Source organism: Centruroides vittatus, unplaced genomic scaffold (genome assembly GCF_030686945.1).
Source record: "Centruroides vittatus isolate TY-2023 unplaced genomic scaffold, ASM3068694v2 contig_3329, whole genome shotgun sequence".
Lineage (NCBI taxonomy): Eukaryota > Metazoa > Arthropoda > Arachnida > Scorpiones > Buthidae > Centruroides > Centruroides vittatus.
The window spans coordinates 1-25,864 of NW_027122136.1; the positions used below are offsets into that span (position 1 = coordinate 1).

At 28.0% G+C, this 25,864-nt stretch overlaps 1 protein-coding gene across 2 annotated transcripts; it reads right to left on the bottom strand.

The window, feature by feature from the left end:
- Positions 1-3,908: 3,908 nt before the first annotated feature.
- On the bottom strand, positions 3,909-24,832 carry LOC136973960 (serine/threonine-protein kinase Doa-like). Of its 2 annotated transcripts, none has more exons than XM_067268734.1 (10): positions 24,674-24,832; positions 17,706-17,819; positions 13,628-13,718; positions 12,327-12,390; positions 12,151-12,245; positions 11,939-12,071; positions 8,623-8,705; positions 8,470-8,549; positions 6,484-6,571; positions 3,909-4,374 (listed from the first exon to the last, which is right to left on the bottom strand). In XM_067268734.1, the coding sequence occupies exons 1-10, from the start codon at positions 24,754-24,756 to the stop codon at positions 4,165-4,167; spliced, it is 1,041 nt and encodes a 346-aa protein (XP_067124835.1). In that variant the 5' UTR covers positions 24,757-24,832; the 3' UTR covers positions 3,909-4,164. The 2 variants fall into 2 exon arrangements, with proteins under 2 accessions (XP_067124835.1, XP_067124834.1); XM_067268733.1 differs by having other exon boundaries at positions 3,909-4,401; positions 24,674-24,831.
- Positions 24,833-25,864: the final 1,032 nt, after the last annotated feature.

Genomic DNA, 25,864 nt, shown 5'->3' on the forward strand with positions numbered 1-25,864 from the left:
CCGTTCGGACATCCTGGGCGTCGATGTGGTTCTTCGATGGTCGATCGAAGGTGGCCCGGGATAGTGGCGTTGACAAGTCTGTAAGGCACGGGGAGACTTCGTCCGTTGGAGTCGGGGACACGGTCTAAGTCCGAAATGGCACGGGTTACAGGTTGGCACAATAGATGAGAAGTCGTTTTTTTTTCCGCGTTCACACGCGGCGTTTTGGTTATTCGGAACGTTAACCGAGTGCCAGGTGTCCTCGATTGTCGGAGATTATATCAATCTCCGTTCTTTCTTTTATCCATTTTGATTGGTCGTTCTCCCTCAATCACCTTCCCGAGTGGTTGGTCCCTCGTTACTAAGCGTAACGAGACTCTTGCCTGGAGCGTGAGAAAAGTCAAAATCGAAGATGAATTCGATCTTCCACCGATCATAGGACGACTTCCTTCCGCGATTTATGGTTTCTGCCTGACAGTTTGATAAAAACAATGGGTGTTCGACTACGAACGACTTTTACTATGTTTTTTTAAACTAATAAATTTTTCTCTAAATTGACCGTTTTTTCGCGTCTTTCGTGACGGGTCAGACCTGTCCGGTACATCACATTTCCATAGAAGTTTTAAACAAATGCTTGGAAATGACAAAAATAAACAATTTACGTATTTTAGTTCTAAAATACAAATAATACATACATAATACAAATTGATATGATACAAACAATGATAGTTTATAAAACTTTATTTAAACTTGTTTTTAAACTAACTCTGTTCGGCCATTTTTTCCGCAAAGTCGTTAATTACTTTATCATAAAAGTCGCTGGTCGTCGACTCCATCGACGTATTTAAAAGCACTTTTTTTATCGAAAGCAACGCTAGCGACGACAATTTTTCCTCCGACCGAGTGTTCCTGGCCATGTATGAATTCGCTCCGTGGTCAAAAAACTGCGCTCAACAGACCCACTAGTAGATGGTGCCGTAAAAATTAATGATATTAAATCATATAATTCTTTTAGTACGTCTTTGTTCGGATCGGCATTAATTGTAATATGTTTTATGTCTAAGAGTTACTTGTCAATATAGTCCGGACACGAATATAAATATTGCGATTCACTACGTAATTTAGATAAATCAAAAAATTTCCCATAAAATTTACTTAATTTAACAAAATTAAAACACGCTTGGAAAAATTGTTAATAATTTTAATATTATGAAAACATCTAAAAGTGATAAAAATTCTAAAGATTTTATGTCTGAAAATCTGTCAATATAATTATAATTTTCTTTTAATTATATTGTAATTAAATATAACTTTGCAAAAAAAACGTACATAAAAATAACATTGAATACTTTTTACTTTTTAAATCAAACAATTCACTTAGTCAGATAGCTCCCTACCCAGTGGCTAAGGGATAGAATCGTTGGAAGCGTTACACGTGTGTAGTTTCCACCAGCTAAACCGGCTGAGGTTGGTGCTCTGTAAAGCGTATGCGCCAATGCCATCTGGCTGCTTTACACCATCCGAGACAGCTTTCACGCTTCTCGCCGTGAAAGCTGTCTCAGAAGCGCTTCCATTCCGCCACTGACATTCGAATATACATTAGCAATCTTATTGTTTTTTTCACATATAGTATAGAATTTTTTAATAAGATACATAATGCAGTTATACTAAAATATTAATTTTAATTAATTCACAGTACGTTAAAGTATGAAAATTTATATTTTAGAAGACAAAGGGAAGGTCATTGGAAGGTGGATGCGGCACTTCCAATGACGGCACGCCACTGGCATTTACTACATATGTCTCTTGCACTTACTGGCATGTTTTCTTTGTCTATTTTTGATGGGCAAATGCAACGCTTCTTCTATTTCCCACAATTATTAACTACATATTACCTCTTAGAAGGATTTTAACTTCAATATTGTGGTTCGTAACATGACAAAGGTCAAAGTGTGGTTTTTCGTAGTAAATATTTTCACAAATTGAAAGCAAAGTTCTCACAAAAACTATAACTACGAGCAATTATTTATAGTGACATGGTCGCAATGCCGGCTGCAATTTGTAATCATATTTACTGAATTACACTTACAAGGGAGAGTTTTCTTAGGTCAGGCTTCATTTTAATAATAGCGAGGTTGAGGCCGAAGTTTTCAACGCGAAAACGTGTACGTCGGACGTTCGGTGCCGCTTTCCTGTAAGCCTAGAAATTTGGCAATGGCCTTTGGAATATCGAGCATGATTCCGCTGACTTTCCAAACGCCATTGTCAAACTTCTAAGCTTACAGGAAAGCGGCACCGAACGTCCGACGTACACGTTTTCGCGTTGAAAACTTCGGCCTCAACGTAGCTAATATACAGTATATATCGTTCCATAAAGGGAAAAATACGACGACCCGTATTTTTTCTTTTGTCTGCAAGTCGTCGTTCGAGAGAAATGAGAAACTAAAATATTCTAATGTGATGCATTAGATATAGCGCAGGTGGCACTGATCTGAATGATTTTTTGCAATTCAAGATTATAACAATATAATGATCAGAATGGAACTCAATGATGCAACCTTTTTAAATTAAACAAAATTTATTTTAACTCTCTTATCATTTACGTATAACTAATTATATGCTCATATTTTTAAACATATGTTAATACTGTATATGCATGGCAAAATTCAGGATGTATGATAGAAGAGAACATACAAGTTATTCTGTTGTCGTTGTAAAATTCATATTTCCCGAAACAAATTGTTCATTCGATTATGATAGAAATGCCTTCATTTCATGTGCTTATTGTAAACAATTAGTCTTAAACATTACTTTTTAACGTTTAAATGTAAAGAAAAATACAAAGTCCTCGAGCAGAATAATCCCTAGACATTCCCAATCCAGATGAATGCTACCACTGAGCCACCAGTGCGATATACAGACATGAATTAATTAAATCCCTATTTCTCGTGACAGCTGACTCGAGATAAAGAGAAAAATATGCATCGTATATTTTTCCTGTATCGGATGACATATTTTATTAAAATGTAAGACTAATACGAGAAACCCCCTCTTGTTAGTACTTTAAGTCTCATTTAATTAGGTGCAACTTTCGATATCATGCTGGAGTCAATTGACAGGATTACCCAACAGATTATAAATTCGAAATTTTATTAGTTTTACTAACAAACTTTAAATGTTTGTACAAGTTATATTAACTCTACGTATAATTAATAACAAAAGATTACATGAAAAAGAGTTACACATATTTACAGAAAAATATTTCCAAAATCAAACGATAAATATTAATTAAAGATATTTCAAAGCATAATACACACTTCTTTAAAAAAAACTGGATAAGGTTAATGTGATCATTAAGATCATTTTCTGATTTAGCCTACATCTTGTCTTCCAATTATTACAACGAACCAATACATATTCTTATACTAATAACGTTGTGTGCAAAGGGGTCTCTGCTGACGACTAAATATAAATTTGGTGCACTCGCAGCGTGAGAAATGATATATTCAATCAATCCCTTATCAACTGAACAGCAAACCATCCCGACAATAGCAATGATAAGTTCAAAACTGTCAGCATTTCAATAAGATGACTTACATTATAAATAACGTTATGATTTCGACCAATCAATACATGAACTCTAAATAGGAAATAATTTCGTTTCAAATAAAATTTTGAATACTACAGATTAAATTTTTGACAAAATCTGGTTTCATCAATAACGTAAGAAGCAAACTGTGTTCAATACGAAAAAATAGGTATTATTTGTAGAATATATATCTTCAAAGAATAGATGTTGCCTGCAATTTAACTTGTACTTAAAAAACGATAAATACTTTATTGGCGTAACATTGTTTTTAACGATAAGATATTGCTTACTAAAATAATTCTTACTAAAATGTTTTATAAATTTATAAATTACCAACAAATTTAAATTTACACACATTGGCTTTATTGCATTATTATACAACAGAATAGAACACAAATGAAACAATGTAAAAACTTTTTATACACAGTGATCGATTATTATCTAGACTACGTACGTGTTGTTTGTATGATGATATGAATTAACTTCCTACGAATCTGATGATGGCCAGATTTATGTCGATGTATTTTTACAGTCACATACTCTCGGCGATGACAAGATGTTGTACAGTTTTTATCAAAAACATAAATATAGACGTTTCATCTGCTCAGACTATGAGATCGCTCCCTATTTTCGATTTCTTTTCTTTTATCTAGTTCGTGCAATTTTAACGAATTGGGAAGTTTACTAAAAAATGAATGACTCATGGCATCGTCCAGAGAAATTCGCTGAGATGGTTCGTATTGCAGCATCTGAGATATAAGATCAAATAACTGCTGATGATCTTCATCGTCTGACATCATATACCTCTGCAATGCAATCCTCTTCATTAGTTGCTATATCATACAGTACATTAGAACTGAATTAGTTGAATAACTATTTTTAAAAATAACTTGAAAACATCAAATAAAAGGATTAAACATTTTTAAATCACTTATTGTTTTATTCAATATAATTCTATAAAATATAGCTTGAAATAGAAAATTTATTAAGTTATTAATAATAGAAATGAGTTAATTATTTTATAGAACATTACATTTTCATGACAAATTCCCTTACGTTTGCATTTTTACAACTAAAGTAAAATCTGCGAAATGTAATTACTGTATTTCTGTGATTAAAAGTATAGTACATACCACCCGTACTGGAGACATATCAAAATGTAATTATGGCAAATTACTTCCTACATAAAACAAAGTTTTTCCTCATTTACTTTTCATAACTGAAATGTTATATTGAGAAAGGAAAAAAAATCCTCATGGGATCAGCAATTTAACGAAATTATAAATTTTAGTTTAAGTATTCAGGAATTCATTCGTATTTTTATAAATCTGAGATAAGATCAAATTCGACATTTTCATTACATATTTAAAAAAGTTATGAAAGTTTTTGAATAAAACTGTATTTTTACATTAATTGTTTGAAATACTGAAAAAAAAACATTTATAATCTATCTTATATTACATTAACAATATCCATGAATGTTGGATGACCTGCTAAACAGCATTTATCATCATATGCATTATATATCAACTAATAATTGCTTCAAGAAAAAGTTTCTTCTACTCTAAATTTATTTAAATTTTGTAAAGTTCATTAATAAAGCTATTTTATGTCTTGTATTTGGAATAAATTAAAAACTATAATTTTACTGTAAAAACAGCATAAATATTTGATTTTGAAAAATACACTTTTATGAAAACTTTCCTGCTAAAAAAAATCATTTATTTCAAAAGAAACTGTGACAGAATATTAACACTTATGACAAATTTGATGAAAGGCATATTCAAAAAATACAATATGATAATTTTGCTGTTCTATTATTTCATATAATTTATTAAAACAAGTTCATATTTCATCAGAATGTTAAAGAGAAGAGAATGTATTTCTTTTCTATTATTCTATTCTTATAGGCATTCACATTTCAAAAGAGGAACGTGCATATGCTTTTGGTACTTGCAGTTAAGTACACTTCATTTTAGACTCACAAAATTCTTATAAACCACACAAAATCTTGTTTTTTAATTCAAGAAGAAAAGCGGAGAGTATTATAACCTAATAAAAGAAATCAAAGATGATCTAAAAGGACGTTTTTGATATTTTAAGTAAGTTTTAAATATCAATGACAAATTATGATTTATCGAACATTATGCAGCTCCAATTCTAATCATTTCAATTTTATCAGTTCTGAATTTAAAGACAAAAAGGATTGTGGACTACCCAGCAGAGAAAAAATAGCTTCTGACAGTTTTTCACACTGACCAAAAGAGAAAAGAAGTATCTCACTAGTAATAATACATGAAGTGTTATGCACTAAACCTATTTACTGCTGTTTTCTTCTCTTTTTCATTCTCACAAAGTATGAATGAGCCTTTATGTCTAATTAATGATCAATGATTTAATTTTTGGTAAAGTAGCTTCAATAAAATGAAAGACGTTTATTCTTTTATGTTAAAAAAATTCAATAAAAGTATTCAGTATTAAATTAAATTAAAATTAATTGTATTAATATTACCTATAAAATTTACCACATTAGTAACAAAATTAGCATAACAGGTTATTCGAATCTGTTTTAATAACATAAAACAAATCATCATAAAAAACTGATGGAAAAACAAAATTGGTGCTGCCTTATACCATCTATGAAAAATGAGATTCTTATAAACAAACATACCTGAGGTTTAAATGTAAGACATTTTTCAAGAAAAATGTTCTACACTTAAACCTGAAGTAATGAATCAGCAAATGCTTGGTATTATTATTTTAAAATTTAAAATCAGCAGAAACACATACATTACATACTTATCCAACATTAAATGATAAGACATTATAAATACTATTTTACTTGGCATTTGTCATGAATCTCTGCAATATCACATTTTAAAAACATAATTATTGATACATAAATTAGCACTTACACGTAATGGCTTGCAATTCTCTTTAACATATCTTCCAGATGAACTTTTCTCATCCCAATCTAATCGACCATGATAAAAATATTTTGTTCTGCATTAAAAAAAAAATCATTTGTTAGTAAGTGATTTTAAAACTCATTATTTATATACCGTAATGAAAATATGAAACCACTATAAAAATGTTAAACTAAGTTAAGGTATTAAAAGTTTCAAATAAATACAATCCATACAAAAATTGCTTACTGCAAATGTTTGGGAATCATATACATTAATTATAGAAAGTACTTTTAAATATACATTGACAGTAAGCAATTTTTGTGTAGGTTCAATCATTTCAAAATTTTAAAACCTTATCACAGTTTAACACTTAACTGGTTTCACATTTTTAATAAACATTGGTGTGCTGAAATAATTTTATATATATATTGTAATAAATATTCTATACTATGTAAGTAATAAGGTAGTGAAATTACTAATATTAATACCTGACCTAACTGTCAAATTTTTTGTGCTGTGTTTAGACTACTAATTTAATTAACTATATAATTTTGCCTCAAGTAGAAAGACTGCCAACTTATATCAATACTGCCAACTTGCCTTAAAACAAACACCAACAAAGCAAACTTTTCCATTGTCCTGGCTAAACACCATTGTCCCAATGTCAATTTTCACATGGTAAAGCAAGCAAAAATTTTACTAGAACTCATTAAACCAAACTGTGAATCACCTTCACAACTCCCAAGAATAACCTTGTTTCCGATCATGGTTGTTTTTTTACACTTTTTGATGTAAACCATGAAAAGTGGTACTGTAATAAATGTTCCATCAATGGTCGTCCACAATGCATTTTCAGTGAAATTAACCTATCCACAATTTCGAAATTTCTCTCTGTTGCGTGTCACCCTGGGTTAAATTTTTGACCATGCCAAATGAAAATTTCCCCTTTTTGAAAAAAAAAAATAATCCTGGCTATTGTATCATCTGGAACTATTTTTTTTATTTTGCACAAACAATATATATATTTATTAATAAATGTAAAAGAAAAATTATATTTCAGTAGTTAGTTTTAATATAAATTTATAACAACTAGTGCCATCTACTTTCAAAAATGTTCTGATGCTGAAACGAGATATCTCGGGTCAACCAGTCAAGGTCAGCACATTGTGACCAGAGATATGTTGGGAATAACACAGAACAGGTAAATGGGTTTTTTCAAAGATTCGTTTGTCAAAATTCAATTTAGCAATGTTTGCATTTCCAAGTTCCCAATAAGCAATGCATGTGCAAATCTCTGCTACAAACAGGCAGTAGCCTGTTTGTAGAGAGTGTCGCATTTTGTATTTTATTTTGACTTGGTTCTCGGTCCCCTGAATACCTAAAAGTCTGGTTTTTTTTATGCACACATGATTTGGGCACTTAATACTCTGTACCAAATTGCAACTCCTGACATGTACTCCTTCATACATCTTCATACTCCTGACATGTACAGTACAAGCAAACAGGCAGTGCGATTTTATAAACAAGACATAGTCTTATCAATAAAGTTGTATAAAATTAAATAACTGAAAGTAATTCAAAATGATTGGAATAATAATAATAACTACAATATTGAACACATCACATTGTTAGAAGTTTCTAGATGTTGACACACATGCCAATAACACAATCATAATGTAACACTTATTTGGAAAGCTATGCCTTGACTTTAGTCTGGCATAGCCCTTGTAATCAGTATCAACTAAGCATAACATTTGAAAAAAATAAAAAGCACCCTTTCCCAGAATTCCTCACCTATGTTCATAATTGTTTTAACAATTAAATGCTTTGTTTTATAAATATGTGTTCTATATACAATATTTTCCACCAGTCATTGCACAGTATTAGCAAATGAATACTTTTTAGTTTGTTCAGTTTGTTTTCAGTCAATTTATTTTTAACTTAAACAGACTATAAATATAAATTATCATCTGTAATTTTAGAAATACTTACTTGCTTTTCCTACACATACGATATGGAAGAGGTCCTAATATACGCTCCATCATTGCCAGATGTTCTCTGTTATCATGTGTCTAAAATAAAATAAAAGAAGATAAATAAAGTGCTATAAAATAAGAATTTAATAACAAAAACAAACATTCCAACCTGAAAAAGTGTAATTCCCAAATAAAGTTCAAATAAAATGCATCCTATACTCCATACATCACAGGGTTGATTCCAACCAAGTTCTGAAAATATGAAAAGAATAATACAGTCAAAATACATCTTTATGGCTTTGGTAACAGTTTTTCCAAATCATAATTATTTGCTTTTAAGAGAGTGCACGAATTATAAATGTTTAAATTTTTTTCTGATATATTTTTTTTATTTATTCAAATATTAGGATAAAGAATAAACTTTTGATTTAAACAAAGTGTAAGCAGCCAATACTGTGTTTCACATGTGCATGCGTTGTTGAATGCTTGAACATTTACATTAATTTAAGCATATTTGAGATTTGAAATTCTTCTTGGGCAATTCAAAAGTAACAACAAAGCCTGTAAGTACAGTACATGCCATTGTGAGATTATATATATATATATAGTGAAGAGTCTCTTAAAAATAAACAAATTTCCAAAAAAAATTAATCTCTAAAATACTTTAATTTTAACTATTTTCTCTACTATAAATACACAGTGTCCACAGTTTAAACATCAATCAGAAGCAAAAGAGCTCTTTCAATATGGACTACAGCAGACAAATATACCAGATATTATATCACTATCATATGCACCAATTCCACAGCTATTTCCAACCAGCATAACGTGCAGAGGACACTGCACAGCACTGAGTGGTACAATGTGAGGATAAATTTACAGCATGATGAACTCCAACCATTTCAACACATTTTATGGATTGACCAGGCACTGTTTTCTCAGAATGAAATTTTATGATCATTACAATGTGCACCATCACTGGGGAGTGCATGCTCTGTGATATAAAGTGCATTTTACCCTAAACATCTGATGTGGAATATGGGGTGAGCAACTTTCTGGTCTCATATTCATTGACAGCATTCTGAATAGCAGTGACTGATATCTGAACATCCTAAATACTACAATGAACCAATGGCTTGAAGACTTGCCATTGGCACAACTACAGCAGGTTTGGTACCAGCACAATGGCACACCATCTCATTCATGGTCAGAAGTGTCAGTGGCTCACAGAGAAGTTTGGCAACCACTGGATAGGACAGAACAGTCCTGTTCCATGATCATGTTCTCTAGACTTGACGCTTCTGGATTTTTCCTGTGGGGTTATCTAAAAGTGCAGGTATGAAGCATACCCTGCAGCATTGCATAACATCAACAAACTGAAGAGATGCATATGAAAAATCGTGACATTAGGAATGCTACATGCAATCATTAACATTTACATAATGTCACACTCAATCATTTACATGTGCAACTACCATCAAAGGCAGTTGTTTTGAACACGTTCTCTAGCAGAACAAAGCTCACTTTTTATACCAATTTCTGCAATACTGTCTTTATCCTTTACAGTCAGAGATTATTTGTATGTTATGCTAAATCATCTTAAATTGATTCCCTGTGGTTATTTTAGCACTAGAACAAGCATGTACCATATGCACACATTTGTGAAATGCTGAAAAGATCTCTTTAACCCTGGATAAATGTTTAAGTGGACACCTTTTCAACAAATTTTCATTGCCTTTAAAGTAATTTAGCTAATTGCTCAACAAGTATGAATAAACACTCCTCTCAACTCTTTTTACAATAGTTTCTGTGTCTCCAATTTCATATTTTTGATATAAAGTTTTTGATTAATAAGTTTATATCAAGCAGTTTGTTGATCATACAATTGCCATATTTTAAAATGCACATGAAATTATTGTACATATCAAATAATGCTTTAAGCTGATTTGTCTGCCCATGTTTTCAGTCATAAAAATTCAATTTTTTTGATGCTCTGAAACATGGTTGTTCATAAACAGGTGTGTGCTGCTACATGGAAAAACATGTAGCAGCACAGTCATTTAAACAAAATAGAGAAGTGTTTTAATCGCATATAACAATTTTTGGCAACTTAAGCTTTGTCTAAATCAGGCTTAACATTAATACTTTAAAGATTAGATCAGTATTATACAAAAAAATTAAACTAGTAAAGAAGATAAATGTAATATATTTAAATTTCCTTTAAATACACAAATCTCTTTCTCAAATATTATTTAGAATTTTTAAATTAATTCCATACTTCTTTACCATTCTACACATTCTTTGCAGTCTCATTAAGCTATCTGCATTCAAATTTTTCTTAAAATGTGATAAACATTTACATATTGAAATAAAAGGTAGTTTATTACGAGTATGTTATATAAGATAAAAATATAATACAGTAGCCCATTGTTATCTTGCATATGTAGTCAGACAAACCAAATGAGTAATATATCAGATAACACAGTATAACCAATGTCTGTACTTATCAATTATTCACTCAAGTGTGTCTATATTTGAAAAAAAAAAAAACATCCAAATAAGCATTATAATGAGGGGCTACTATAAATTGAATGTGATGAAGTAATTTTTTCTTTTTACATGTTTCAGTATTTTATTATTAATTTCTATTTCATCCTTTTCAAGAGGGATTTCTATTTATCACAATAACAGAAGTGATATATTTGGAATTGCAACCATAGTTAAAAAATCTCGCAGTATTTCTTAATTTTGTTCTGGAATAACTCAGTCAACCTATCTATATTTCCAATTAACATTAAAATGATATAAAATATATTTACTTATCAACCAATAATTCTAAATAAAATTAAATAAAAGTATTAATTAGCTTTTCATCTGATATAAAAGAAACTAATAAAAAATATAAAACCTTTCTTAATTTGATAGTAAGAAAGCAAGCAGAAAACAATATAAAATTGTATTTAATAAATGAAATTTTAATCATAGAGAGGTGTTTGCTTGAGAAAATGAAATAATTGTTACAAGTCTTTTTCAGAGATGAATGGTGGCAATTGTTGCCATCACTTATCTTTGAAAAATATTTCTCAATTATATTTTTATTCTAAGAACAAAAATATAACTGGAATGAAAAAAAAGGATTGAAAACTATGAGCCATATAATTGGAGCACAGAAATTTCAATCTCATCAAACTTGTAACTAGAATATTTTGTTGTTCTTAAATATCAGTTAGCACTTGTTATAATGAATATTTTGTCTAAAATAACAAAGAAATAAAAAAAACAGCAGCATCAAATTCTTCTATACTGAGTGCTTGCAGATAAGGGTGACAGTATAAATATAATTAAAATAAAATTTTTACTTTCTAAAACTGATTATATTATTCTACCTTTACCCAAACTAATTTTATAAAATATCAAATCACTCCTCATAAGACTTTGTTCAAAATATTTATAATTTTGAGATTTAAGTAAATATAATTAATTACCTAATATAACTTCAGGGGCACGATAATGGCGAGTTGAAACTATTGTACTGTGATGTTCATGATCAAATGTTGCTGAGCCAAAATCTATCAACCTTATATCTGTATTTCTAACCCTGCGCATATCTCTCTTTTGCTAGAATTAAAAAAAGTAATAATAAAGGTACATTAAAAAAATTCAAGTCCTAATAATGAATATCCATAAAAATACTTACTTTTTTGGGATTATAACTAATATCATAATCTGAATTTACAAAAAGTATATTTTCTGGTTTAAGATCGGTATGAGACAAATGATTATCATGTACAACTGTAAAAAAAAAAAAAAAAAAATACATTAGATTTTACTACTGCAATAAAATTAGCCTAGTGCATTTAAAATTAAACTTACATTTCACAGAATAACCAATATGCCTGACTTGATCTATAGGATACGGTTGATAATTATTATCTTTCTGTAAAAATAAATACAGAAAAGTTTGTAGTCTTATGCAGGCTATTATACATTAAAAAATAAAAATATATTTAATAAATTATAATAAATTATTGTCATGATTAGATGAAAACAAGTTAATATTTTTATTATTATATTTTATCATAATTTTTTTGATTTCACTGATTTAAAATAAAAGCTGTTATTAATATATTTAATAACTTGTCTGGACAATAACCTAAAATTCCTTATTAGTTTAACATATAATGATTATTGAAGTATTACATTAAATATGTAGTTTCATAATAAGGAAAATATTATCTAATGATATTTCAGTTAAAACTAATTTTAAATTATTTATAAACACATTGGTTTCAAAAACTAATTCCTGCTAATTGAGAGTAACATTTTTTAAATGACAGTCCATTATAAATTTTGTTTAGTTTTCTTTTAATTATATTAATTATAACTGTCTCTTAATGTTAACTAATTCAAATAAAATAAATTAAAAATTGTACATTGATCATTACTTATCATTCATATTATAGATCCCTAATTTTAATATATTTATATAAATAATTGGTCTTATTTGCACAAATCTATGCTTATGCAAATAGACACAAACCATACGAAAATCATAATTATACTGTATTTGAGTTCTCATAGTTCTTCCTTATTAACAATGAGATAACTTAAATGGCAAACTATTATATTTCATTCATGTATAAAAACCAATTCATTCTAGGCTCATTTTTTGTTATTTTGAAACATGCTTTTTTTAAAAATCATATTAGCCAGAATCCATTAAATATTTGGTTTGATCAGAAAATGACTTGCCAATTAGTTCAATGTCATATCATTAGAATTTCGAATCTCATTCACACTGAATAAAATCTGTATATATTTTCATAAAGGCTATTCATCTCTTCTTTCTTAACAAAATTCACTTGTGAAAGGAATAAAGATTTTTGAATATATTTTCAAAATTTGAAATCAGTTTATAATTTTTACATTTTACTTTTTGAATATCTCACTGAATACCACATTCTTAACAGAAAACTTATTTCCACCAATTTTTGTGAATATTCAAATATTTAAAAAAATTTCACTCTGGACAGAGCTACTTCACTAAGTACTGTCATGCATGTGCAATGCTAGCCTGTTTGATCAATTCCTTTCTATTCTGCAAGTTATGAATTTCTTTGGAAATAACCTTATCCATTAGCTAAATAATAAAGCTTATTTTAATATCTACTTACCAAAAAGTCAAACACACTCAGTCCTAGCATTTCAAATGCTATACACATATGACCATGATAGTCAAACCAATCTAGCATCTTTACACACAAACTGGAAAGAGAGAAATATAATTATTTTAATTCATTTTTATAAATTTCAAAATTATCTTAAGTGACATTTACCACTATACTTCTCACAGTAAAACAAAATGGTATTATTGAAAAGGCATAAAGTACACTATCAGAAAATTCTGAGAGCTTTAAAAAACTATATATTGTGAGTGCTATATATGTTAGTGTTTGACTAATGATGCCTAAAGAACAAGGGTCTCCAATCTCTTTTGAGAAGGGCCACATAAATTGTAAAAACACAAGTTAAGAGCCAGGTACAAAAGATATAACCAAAGATTTTTTTATTTCTATGTAACAAATGAATGTGAAATTTGCAACAAAATTTGGGCAATGTTAAATCTTTTTTATATATTCATTGAACAGTGATGTCTAATATTTTGATTTTATATATTTCATTTTCAAAAAAAATTTTTCACAAAAATTCATAGAAATAAATAAATATAAATATATATATCCTCTGTGCAAACTTCTTAAGGCTTAAAATTCTCTTCTGGTGGGGATTTGTGAAAATTTAACACACTCTTTAAACAGGTTTTTATAAAAAAAAAAAAAAAAGCATTTAAAGCAATGTCTATTAATTCTAGTTGACTTTTCACAATTTATGCTTTTTTGAACAAGTTTTGAATGTTGATATAAAGCTTGTTGGTGAAAATGAGCTACAAAGGCCAGATAAATTTGTCTTGGGTAATAGATAGGAGACCTCTGCTACAGATCAAAGCACAGTGATTTTTTTTAGCATCATCTCTGTGTTTTTGAAGATTTATTCCTCCACATTATTTTAAATTACAATATAGTAGCCCTTTGTTATATCACACTTGTCAGGAGACAAACAAAAAGTGTAATATAACTGAGTACTAAAAATTCTGGGCTTATACTAAACAGATTAAACATGGTATGGAATGGCTATCCTCTATTCTTTCATCAACTAGTGTTTCTGATATAAAATAAGTTTAGTTTTGCAATATTAAATTTTATTCGCTGGTTATATCGTATTAAACGTACCCATTGATAGCATGAACACCCATTTAGCTTTATTGTCTCTTTAACAGTGACATTTAAAGACAAATACTGTCGATATAAAAACAAAATATCAGTTGCAATTTTATTATACAGTACTATATTTCACAATAAATCACCTATTAAAAATTTGTGTAATTTATATTTCTCAATAAATATTATAAACACAGTAATTGAACATATAATAGAACATCAAAACTTATATAATTACAGAGTAAAAATTCTCTAAAAAAATAAAGTTACTACTGTATAAAAATTTTAGAACTTTCTGTTCAGAAATAAAGAAATCTTTCCTTACACATTACGCAGTGAATTCGAAATTTCACAGAAACTTTTAAACAAGTATTTAGAACCAATAAACAAACAACTTCTAATATCAAAAAGAAAGATAAATGATAATTGATCTGTCCATCTGTTTTGCTTATTTAGATCTTGATGAATTTATTGCTCCACCTGCAGTAGTAGTTTCAAGGACAATGCAATAAAATACAGTATTTTATTCTCACCAAAAAAGCAAGATATATCCGAATCCGTGATATAATGAGGGACGAGAGGCTACTGTACTTTCTTTTATTTTGCTATTGGTTATTTGTTTAAATAAAACATCTACTTCCTTATCATAGCCCAGTGGATCTATGACAAAAAAGTAAATGTTAAGTGATAAAAACCAGCATTAATAAAGGAATGTAGGAAAGGGTCACAATCAGGATGTTAGAACAACTCTATATTCATTGTATTTCCAAGCAATAACTCAAATGATACAGCTGACCTAAACAAAGGTTAGAAAATAATACTGGATAGATTGACATCACTCAGTTAATTAACAAGATAAAACTGATGTCAGTAGTACTTATGTTCAAATAATACTATGTATTTTATTATCAATAATAAATCATAGTATAATTTAAACCTCTTTTCTTTTTCATTTTCAAATTCTTAATGATTTTCTAAAAATTTTAAATACTTAAAAACAATAAATGTTCTAATTTGTTCCAAACTTTTTTTATAAACGTGTAACCATTCTTCAGATTGAGTATTAAAAATATAACCTAATGTCACAAATTGTATGTTTAAAAGCTTAAAAACTAGTAATATTCTACAGACAGTTTATTCAAATATTATGTTCCATAACATATTTTAGAAGTCCACAAACTGTTTGGCTGAAGCTGACTAAAGGAGTTGAAAATGTTTCCAACAAATCTCATCTAGTTGTAAAATTTTTAATACATAGATTAGATAATTGTATTTAATATAAAAATTTATATATACTGTATATAAACAATTCTATGGTGTCAACATAGATTTCCAGCAATCAAGCTTCTCCTTTGTTCCCAATAAGACTCCCATGTGTGATACAATGTACTGATTCACACTTCACATTTGGAAAGAATGGAAAAACTCAAAAAAAAATTTCTTTTGCAATTCTAAGATGCCATTAATTTTTAGAGATGTTTATGTTGAGAAAAAGTGCATCTTAGAATCTTAGTATTACCTTAGATTAAGAGTAGATGTGTGCCAATGTATGTCTATTTGGTAACCTAACATAAAAGATATGTTGTGCATGAAAATGTTCTTTTCTATGGTTAAACAGCATAGTGCTACATTTTGCAAAAATAACTGAGTTAATCTGCAGAACACCTAGCATATGCTTATGAGCACACTTTCAACCTTAGATCTATAGTTTAGTAAAAATCAAATTAAGTAATTCAGTATCATGATTTTGTATTATACTGTATATATATATAATTACCGTATTAGCCCGAATATAACGCGATATTTTTCGACCATTTATTTTCTGTTAAAAAATCGACTCGCGCTAAATTCGGGGTTTAAGTAATGGAATGTAGTATAAACAAGGACATTTTCCTACAGAGATTGAAACGCGACTGAACGTCAGACCTAGCTCGACCGACCACTTCAAAAGAACCATGTGATCTAGTTAGTAGGCCTGCACTTTTGTTTGCATAGCGCTACTATAGTAAGGCTATGTCTCCGCTTGTTCGAAGTTCATTAGTCACGTGATTTTTCGACCACCTTTTAGTCACGTGGGCTCTCACAGACGCCATTTTTTATCTTAAAATTGTGAAATTTTTGGCTTTGCTCGAAAAATTATTATTACATCTTTCTTTTCTTTATTTTCTCTACTTTTAAACAATGTAAAATATTTTTATATTGACAAAAATGCTTTATTTGTGTCGAATTTAATGTAATTTGATACATAAAACGCAAAAAATAAACATATCAAATTTCAACTCGCTGTAATTTATCTCATGTTTCACCGATTGCCATCAGGTTTGTTTGTAAATGGGGAAGAAATATGACTCATTCAAGTTAAGTCAGTAGAAATTTCGTACTACTGCGAGAAAATTTGTCAATAGACCCGCTTTACCCCCTAACGCGAAAGTCAATAATGAATAACGGAAGTCAATGAGTTCTCATTCTGAAAACAGTTCAGATTCTGAATAAACATTTCCGTTTTTTGTTGTTACTTACGTAATATTAATTTTGTTTTACATTACTTAATTTTATTGACATGAATGTAACCTGTGTTATTAGCTATAAATACCTAAATAAATGCTTATCTGATTGAATTTTACTTTCTTTGAATTCTTTTATGAGTATTATTTTTTTTCTAAATATCTTTATGAAAATTTTGATCGCTTAAATTTGGGTCGCGTTATATTCGGGCTAATACGGTAATACTGTATAATGGAGATTCTTTTAATATAACAATTTGTTAATAAAAGTTTAGAAACTTATATTTCTTAATGTAAAAATAAATTAGCAGCAGCAGCAACAAATTTGAATTTATCATAAATTAACTTATTATAATTTAAAACTTTACAGAGCCTTAAAATAAAAACATCTTAGCTTATGATTATCATAAAATTTGATAAATTTTTCATAATTCTTAGAATAAAATTAAAAAGTTAAACTCCAATAGCCTTACTGTTTGCTATCTGGATCAGCATCAGCAAGTTTTTTCAGAACATTTATCTCCAACTTTGCTGCTTCTCTGTATTTTTCTACATTTTTGATTATTTTCAGAGCCACTGTAAGCTCCCTGAAAATTAAATAAATAATTACTATAAATTTAAACTATTTATTTCAGTTTAATAATTTATAAGAACCAATATAAAATTCCTAAAAAAATTACTATTATTTAAAAATATGTCATTGTAGCAATAAGAAAATTATATACTGATTAGAAGATTTAAACATATTTCAATCAAAATATTGTTCATATATTAACTTTTTTTAATTTAATAAGTTATTTTTATTTGAATTTAAAGTTTATAATGATATTTATTCATTATAATTATTGTATTTCATTTACAAAGTAACAAACTAAATTAAATATAGCTTCATTACACCATAAATTTATTTGTAGTTTGTTGCTGAAAAGGTTTATAAGAATCTTTTCAATTTTGGACTTTCTGAATCACATTTCTGTACCACTGGGCTAACCTTGAGAGAATTTCTTTCAACTAATTCTACAGCTACTCTGCTTCAAAAGCTTCTAAAAGCATGATCATTTTGCCTAAAAACTTTGACAATAGAGAATGAAAGTATTTACTACAATTATATAAACAAAATGCCAAAAGTCAGTCTTTTGATTTTTGTCAATGGCATAAAAAGATTTTAACTTGTCAGCCTTGTCTTGTATATTTCAAATATAGGATATGTTGACAACTTGGAAACACTGAATTTGAACAGTACTGCCATTTTTTCCCTTTATTAGTTGTTGCATGTTTATTGGATCATCAATTGAGGACATCATCATTACAGTACATCTGTTTTCATTTCACCCCTACAAGCTCATCTGAATCAACCAATCACATTTATCTCTCTGTAGTACAGTACACATTTTCAGTGCTAGTAATCTTTTGTGGTTGAATATTACTTTTCCACATGATGGTAACCCTACATTTTACAAATTACTTAATACAGATACACTTGTAAAGAAATTGTCAATATATATGTATAAATTTGAAAACCACAAATATAACCAATATTATCTGCCAATATCCAAATTTTATAAAAATATCTTCACTGGCTTTTGTGGCATATAATGCTTGAATCCAAATTCTATCCTTAATTTAAACTTTATCATACTTTCATCAATGCTCTGTTCTTTGATAGGTGCACAATTTTCTTCGAATGTCTTTAACAAATAATTAATTACAGGCCTAATTTTATGTAATTTATTATAATTAGTGTTCTCTTTACTTGATATTTATAAAATTACCATTTGTATGTATATTAGAATGAATTCTGCTAAAACTTTTCACTGACATCAGTGAGGAAATATAAATATCTCTTCTATATAAATATTTCTTTAAAAAGCTGGAACAACATACAATAAATAATAGCACACGTAGCCAAATATATGTATTCTTTTATTAAATTGAATGCTAGAAATTAAGGTAAGTAGTGATTTATTAAATATCTCTCAATTTGTTATGACAAATTGACAACTAACAGTTGCAATAATTATGTGGTTCTTTACATTCATAAGAATGTTTATTCCTAACAAAACTTCCTCTATAGTCTTAATATTCTTGAATGTTTTATTATTTTGGGTTTCATGCAGATTTATTTGGAATATAATGTTATCTATTAGTGTGCTCAAATAAGTAATACATATTCTAATTTATCATCATCATACAATTTTCTTAACACTCCAACATAGTCACTAAACATGGATGTAGACATAACGGCAGCACCATTTCCATTTGTAATTAGAATTAATGGAAAGGGCACATCATCAGCATGAACAGTTTTTTTTTATTTCTTTTATCACTATCACTTTCAGAATCTGTCAGTGGTTGAGATTATATGATAATACCCATCTTCTCACTTTATGAAAACTATTTTTTTGGCTTTGATACCAATCCAATGACATTGTTATTTTCTTTGCCACTTTCACTTTACTCGTCTGCTCAGAATCATCAGAAGGAATAGACTCAAATATATCATCATCATCATGCTTTTTTTTAAACATTTTAACATAAAATTTTATTCCTAAATATTTATGATGGTCACATATTTTAAGTTCTAAATTCTCATTCTTTTACTACTCTATACTAGATAAATTTATCTATTTAGCATTTAGCTTTATGATTTGACAGAGGCTTAAACCAAAACTATGGAAAGACTGTTACATTAGTAATCACATTTTATTCTATAACTTATCAAAAAAAACACACACATACACATGATGAAAGTGTAAATAAAAACAACTCCAAAATTATTACAGTAAAATTTCAATTATCTGAGATAATGTAGATTGGTGTTACCTTAAATAACCAAAAACATGATGGATGAAAATGGATGTGCATGATCATTTGAAAATAAAAATTATTAATATAAAAGATTTTAAGCCTCTTTATACATTAATTATTGATGAAATAAGCGAGAAAAGATAGCAGTTAATATGGTGAAGTTATGTGATTAAATTCATTAATTCCTTCATGTTCATCAATTCTTAAATTTTTTTTACTTTGTTCATGAATAATAATCTATATAATGTTGTCAGTACTTCAATTTCAACTATACTCAGCCAGCTTTCTTTCATCTGTTTTTGATATTCTGTACATTTTGGCTCCACATAATATATAATATACTTCTTACAATATTCTATTTTCTTTTTAAGATTTTGGCATTCCACCATATTCCTTTCAGCCTTTTAAACTGCATTTTCTTGTTTTTTCCTGTTTCCTATTGCTCAATTATCCCTCCTGTCTTAGCTTAATTCCATTTATATATATTTGTAATGGTCACCTACTGAAAGTGCTACATTTTCCATTTTAATACTAATGCTATACTTCCCTCATACAAAATAGTGTTTTCCTCATACTCACAGATAAACCATACACACCTATATTGAAGTGCATTTAAGAGCTTATGCATTAGTTTCTTGAAATAACTAAAGAATGTTGTTTTTCAGCTAAACTTTAAAGCATAGTTTAATAAATATTGAATACAAAATTCTGTTTTCCACAAATATATAATGTCCAAAATAACTTCTACTATTGGTGCTATCAAAATGGCAGAATTTAAAGGTGGACAATAGAACAGTTGATAGCAAATTGTAAGCAGTCCCCAACTTACAATGGAATTCTATCATAAGTCATATATAAAGATATATTGTAATCAGTTACTGCGTGTATGCATGTTTAGATGTATTAAACTTCAAACTAACATTTATTACTATAATTTATTATTTGGTATTCTTATTAACACTAAATTGAATCATTTCTTTCAAAAGCATTTTTTAAAAATAAATTAAGTCCCTGAACTTAATAGACACATCTTGCGTATATACAGTATGTATAAAACATATACATAATACAATATAACCTCCAAATAGCAAACACCATCAGTACCAAGAATTTTATCTGTTATTCAGAGGTATAGTACATGCTGGTGGCTATACTGTATCTTAACCTGGTGATCATATAGTAAAGAATACAATGGATTATATATGATGTATTATTTATTTTTGCAGCTGTAAAAATCTTGTTTTTAATTAAATGTCATTCGAATGTCAAGTTACAAAGGCAATTTGCTATCCACTTCAAGGGGTAGAAAATATATTTGAAATTGTTACATTTAACAATTACATAAATGTCATTTATGATCTAAGTGACTTTTTACTAATACTAATAAAAATCAATACAGGGATTTGGCTGCTTTTTAGTTATCAGGTAACTGTAACACTTCGAACATTTTTATTTATTTTTTCCAGTAACTGATTTATAGTTTTTGGTATCATAAGCTTAATTCCAACAATAAGAAGTTTAATAACATTAATACACCTAACAATAAATGGTGATTGACAACTTAACCAGATAAAACTTCTCTAAAAGATAAAAAATATTGTTCCTTACAACCTGCCATCCTCCCTATTCTTATTTTAAGCCATCTTTATTTGACGCCTATGTTGTCTCAAAGCGTATTTGAGCTGATTCTTTTCACTTAAAATATTCCATACATAATTAATTTTTTCAGAATATTGAAGGCAGAACATTATGTTTTTGTAAGGTTGGCTATGGACAACGGTGTCTGTTATTTAGAAATAAATATAACAGATGTCCTATTTAACGGGTATGGGGATTGTAAAATTGTCTATTAATTAGAGGTATCTGCAATTCAAAAGTATCTGTTAATGAACGTTTCACTATAACAGAGTTATCCAGCATTGTCCAGATATAGAATGTAGAATATTTTTAAAAAACTTTTGAATATGAATGCATTTCATCAAATAAATTTTTGTCATTGCTTGATTTCACCCTCCTTTTTAGAGTATTTTGATTTTTTTCAGATTTCTACTTTGGTGAGATAAATACATATATCAAAACTATATGAAAAGCTTAAAATACTAATCTATCATAAGATAGAATGTTTGATTCATAAGATTTTTTTAATAAAGACTGTTTCCAGACAGAACTATTTTTGTTGCAATCATCATATATTTCTGATTTTTCAACTTCAGGTTCAAATTTACCATCTGCATTTGACCTCTTATGAAAATATAATTTTCATTAACGACTTTCTTAGTAACCAGTTTCTTATTGGATTTTGAATAACTAATAAGATCTCAAAGTTAATACACTACAGATTTGAACTTGCTACCTCTAACAGTTACAACCTCAAAATCCTCAAGTTGTTTTCTCACAAGTGGATTTGATTAGTAATTGGAAATCAATCATATTTTGAGGCAAATAGATTGAACCAAAAGTTCAAGCCTACTATTCTTAAAAATGCAAAATATGTCTTATACTCTCTATTGAGATTCTGCTCACTAGTACTCCAAACAAGAAAAATGTTGCAATCTACTTGGTCAGGCATGAGCTGCATGCAGGTAGGAGATTGGCAGGCAAGAAATTGATGTTTTTCAATCCCTTGCATCCAATCTCCCTAAACAAGAAGATAATCCAAAACATACAATTTTTTTTTATAATTTCCTTATTAAACCAGACAGAAAATGAAGTGAAGATTCAAACTCAGCACCTGTGCATACCCTCTTATACATATTTTGTACTTTTTCATATGTTATTGAGTAACTCACTAATTCAATGATACAGTTTCACTGGTCACATAGAAAAGAGGCTTCTTGCAAATGGCAAATAAATTTTATTCAACAAATTGTAGTTGCTGGCCTCCTCTTTCATGAAAAGATGATCTTTGAAAAGTTTAATTGCTTTTGCTCAAACTGTATTCCAAATGCATAAAAAATAAAAACAAACATTATACATATGTATATGCATATATATATATATATATACACACACACACACCACATCATCCCTGTTATGCATATGAAAAATGTATTAAAGACAAAATTTTTATAACAGTATTTTATTTCTTCAAATAAAAAAAAATTAATTTCTTAATAATTATATAAAATAACCCAATTTCTTGACAGATGTATCAACTAGTACTCAAGTTTCAGTATTAACATTTTGCCAAATAATAACAAGAAATACAAAGGCAATGTTCCAACAATACTAGCTGGCATCTTAAGTGTTTTCCTTTTTATCCAAGCAATGTTCTGATTTATTATTATACATATAGTACTTTTCTAAAGTTAGCACTGACTTCAACAGATTATTTTCTTTGAAACATTTTTACATTGATTTGAATAATTGCTATTAAAGTAGATATAAATCCTATGCTTTATAATTTATCTATATATGCTTTACATAAATTTTGTTAAAACAATATAAAGTTTCTTCATTACAATTAAAATCTAACTGTAATAAAGAATACTACTTTAAATAAATATTCAAATTAAAAATAACTCAACTCTCTAATTAAATAATAACCACATAAAAATGAATGTAAGTTTTCCTTATATTTGGTTGGAAAAATATATTTATATTTCATTATTTTAAGTCCAAATCAATAAATGCCAAAAATTTTTCTAAACAAAAACATTATCTACTTCTCTCAAAATACCTATTACAGATAAATTACTGTAAAAATGTTTCGTTTCTCTATATAGGTTATTTTTATTTCTTAGCACCAATCAGTTGCTACTAAAAATAAATACATACAATGCAGCTAATGTGTATTATAATACTAAAATTAAAAACAAAACTTCATCTAGAAGTCATACATATAAAAGTTTATTCCACAATTTAATAAGATTAAAATTTTTTAATAATAATGATACAATATTGTTTTTATTTATTATATAAAACAATTCTAAGCCGAAAAATTAGTGAAAAAATCCTATAATAAAATTTCAAAAATCTAAAAAAATGAATATATATTTATTTATTTAATCTGTTTAAAAGTATGTAACTTCCATTTTTCTTAGATCAGAATTTTAAAAAGAATCTTTATTCGTATAATTAATAGTTAATAAATATTTTAACTGTAAGGATATTAATATCTTTTTTGAAACAAGAATAATGACAAATTTATTGCTTAAATCAAACATTCTAATTTCAAATAATAACTTAATATATTACCATAAATTGAACAATTTATGATCTATTGAATATGACTTTCAAAAATGTTATTTTATATTATATTCTTCCCATATTTATATTTTGTATTGAATTTAAAGCCAAAGTAGATTATAATGAATTATTAAAAAGTTTGTTAAAATATGAAAAGTTTGATTATTGATTTTTGTATTTTCTACCTTTCTATTACAGATTTATTATTTTATTACATCAACTTTCAGAGTCTATAGCTACATTTATTTTAAATTCTAGACTTAAATGATTTATTTAATTCAAAAGATATAAATTTTGGATTTCTACATAAGAATAAAATAAATTTATGAAAATTTTGATAATGATTACTAACAAATTTCAATAAATAATTTTCTTAAAAATTCAATTATATATAAGTAATTGGAAAATTATAGTAACATTAAATTATAAACATTAAAATACTTACGAGCAAAGATCAACAGCTTTTGCTACTTTACCAAATGTACCCTCACCGAGGGTAGCAATTGATTTTATCTGGAAAAAATTCATCTAAATTGAAATGCTTAAACTTTCTGTAAAAACAGAAAATTTTGAATTATTGTTTTAAATGTAATTCTATTCTTTTAAAATTTTATACACAATAATTTATGTAAAATTTAATTTAATACTGAAACGTTAATTTAAAATTTTTACTAGAAAATTACTTTTTCAAATTTAAGTGCAAAATAAATTATTTAACTGTATTTTTAAGTATTAACTATTATAAGAATCTTCTTTACTAGAAAAAATAAAATTAGTTTTTCTAAAAAGTGCGTTATAGTAACCAAAACTATCACATTTTGAATTAAATGCCTATTATTAAATTGATCTCCTATAAAGTGGGAGGTGTCATTAAACTTATTATTTTATGAAAAGATGAGTACATCGGTCTTGGAGGATGTCCCCGTGCCTATAGATCAGATGCCCGTCTTCATCATCCTCCACACTTGGGGGGCGGGAAGAAGTATGTTCATTTGGAGACTGTAGCAGCAATTTCATTCCCAGGATATTCACCACCAACACCATTCGTCCATCCCAGGCCCAGCAGTTTCAGGCACGTGACATATTTTCAGAGATGGAACAGCAGATTTCAGATTGCACGAGACGTATTCATTCACGAGGATTACAGCCATTTTTCACCATTCATGGCACGGGGCGATGGCACGCACATAATAAATGACACAAACAAGGGAGGCATGGTCGTGTGAACAAGAGCAGATTGTGCAAAAGCAATAATTCAAATAATCCAAAAAAAATAAATAAAAAAAAATTAACATGTGCAAATTTTGTTAACCCTAATAACTTATTTTAATCTATGCATTTGTGAATCATTTAATTATTTATAAATTACTTAAAAATATAACAGACTAAATGAAATTTTAGTTAAATCTTATTTAATAAATTAAAAGAAAATTTGCACATATTAAGATAAAAATTTTATAATTTAAAAATATTAATACTCATACAGTGATTGCAAAATATTAAATTAAATTTAATCATTAAAAAATATTTGCAAAGAAATTTTTAAATATTTATTTAATAATTTTAAAATTAAACAAATTTAGCATAGTAAAATTAAATTTTATTAGATTACCTGAATTTAAGTGCTTACAAACAA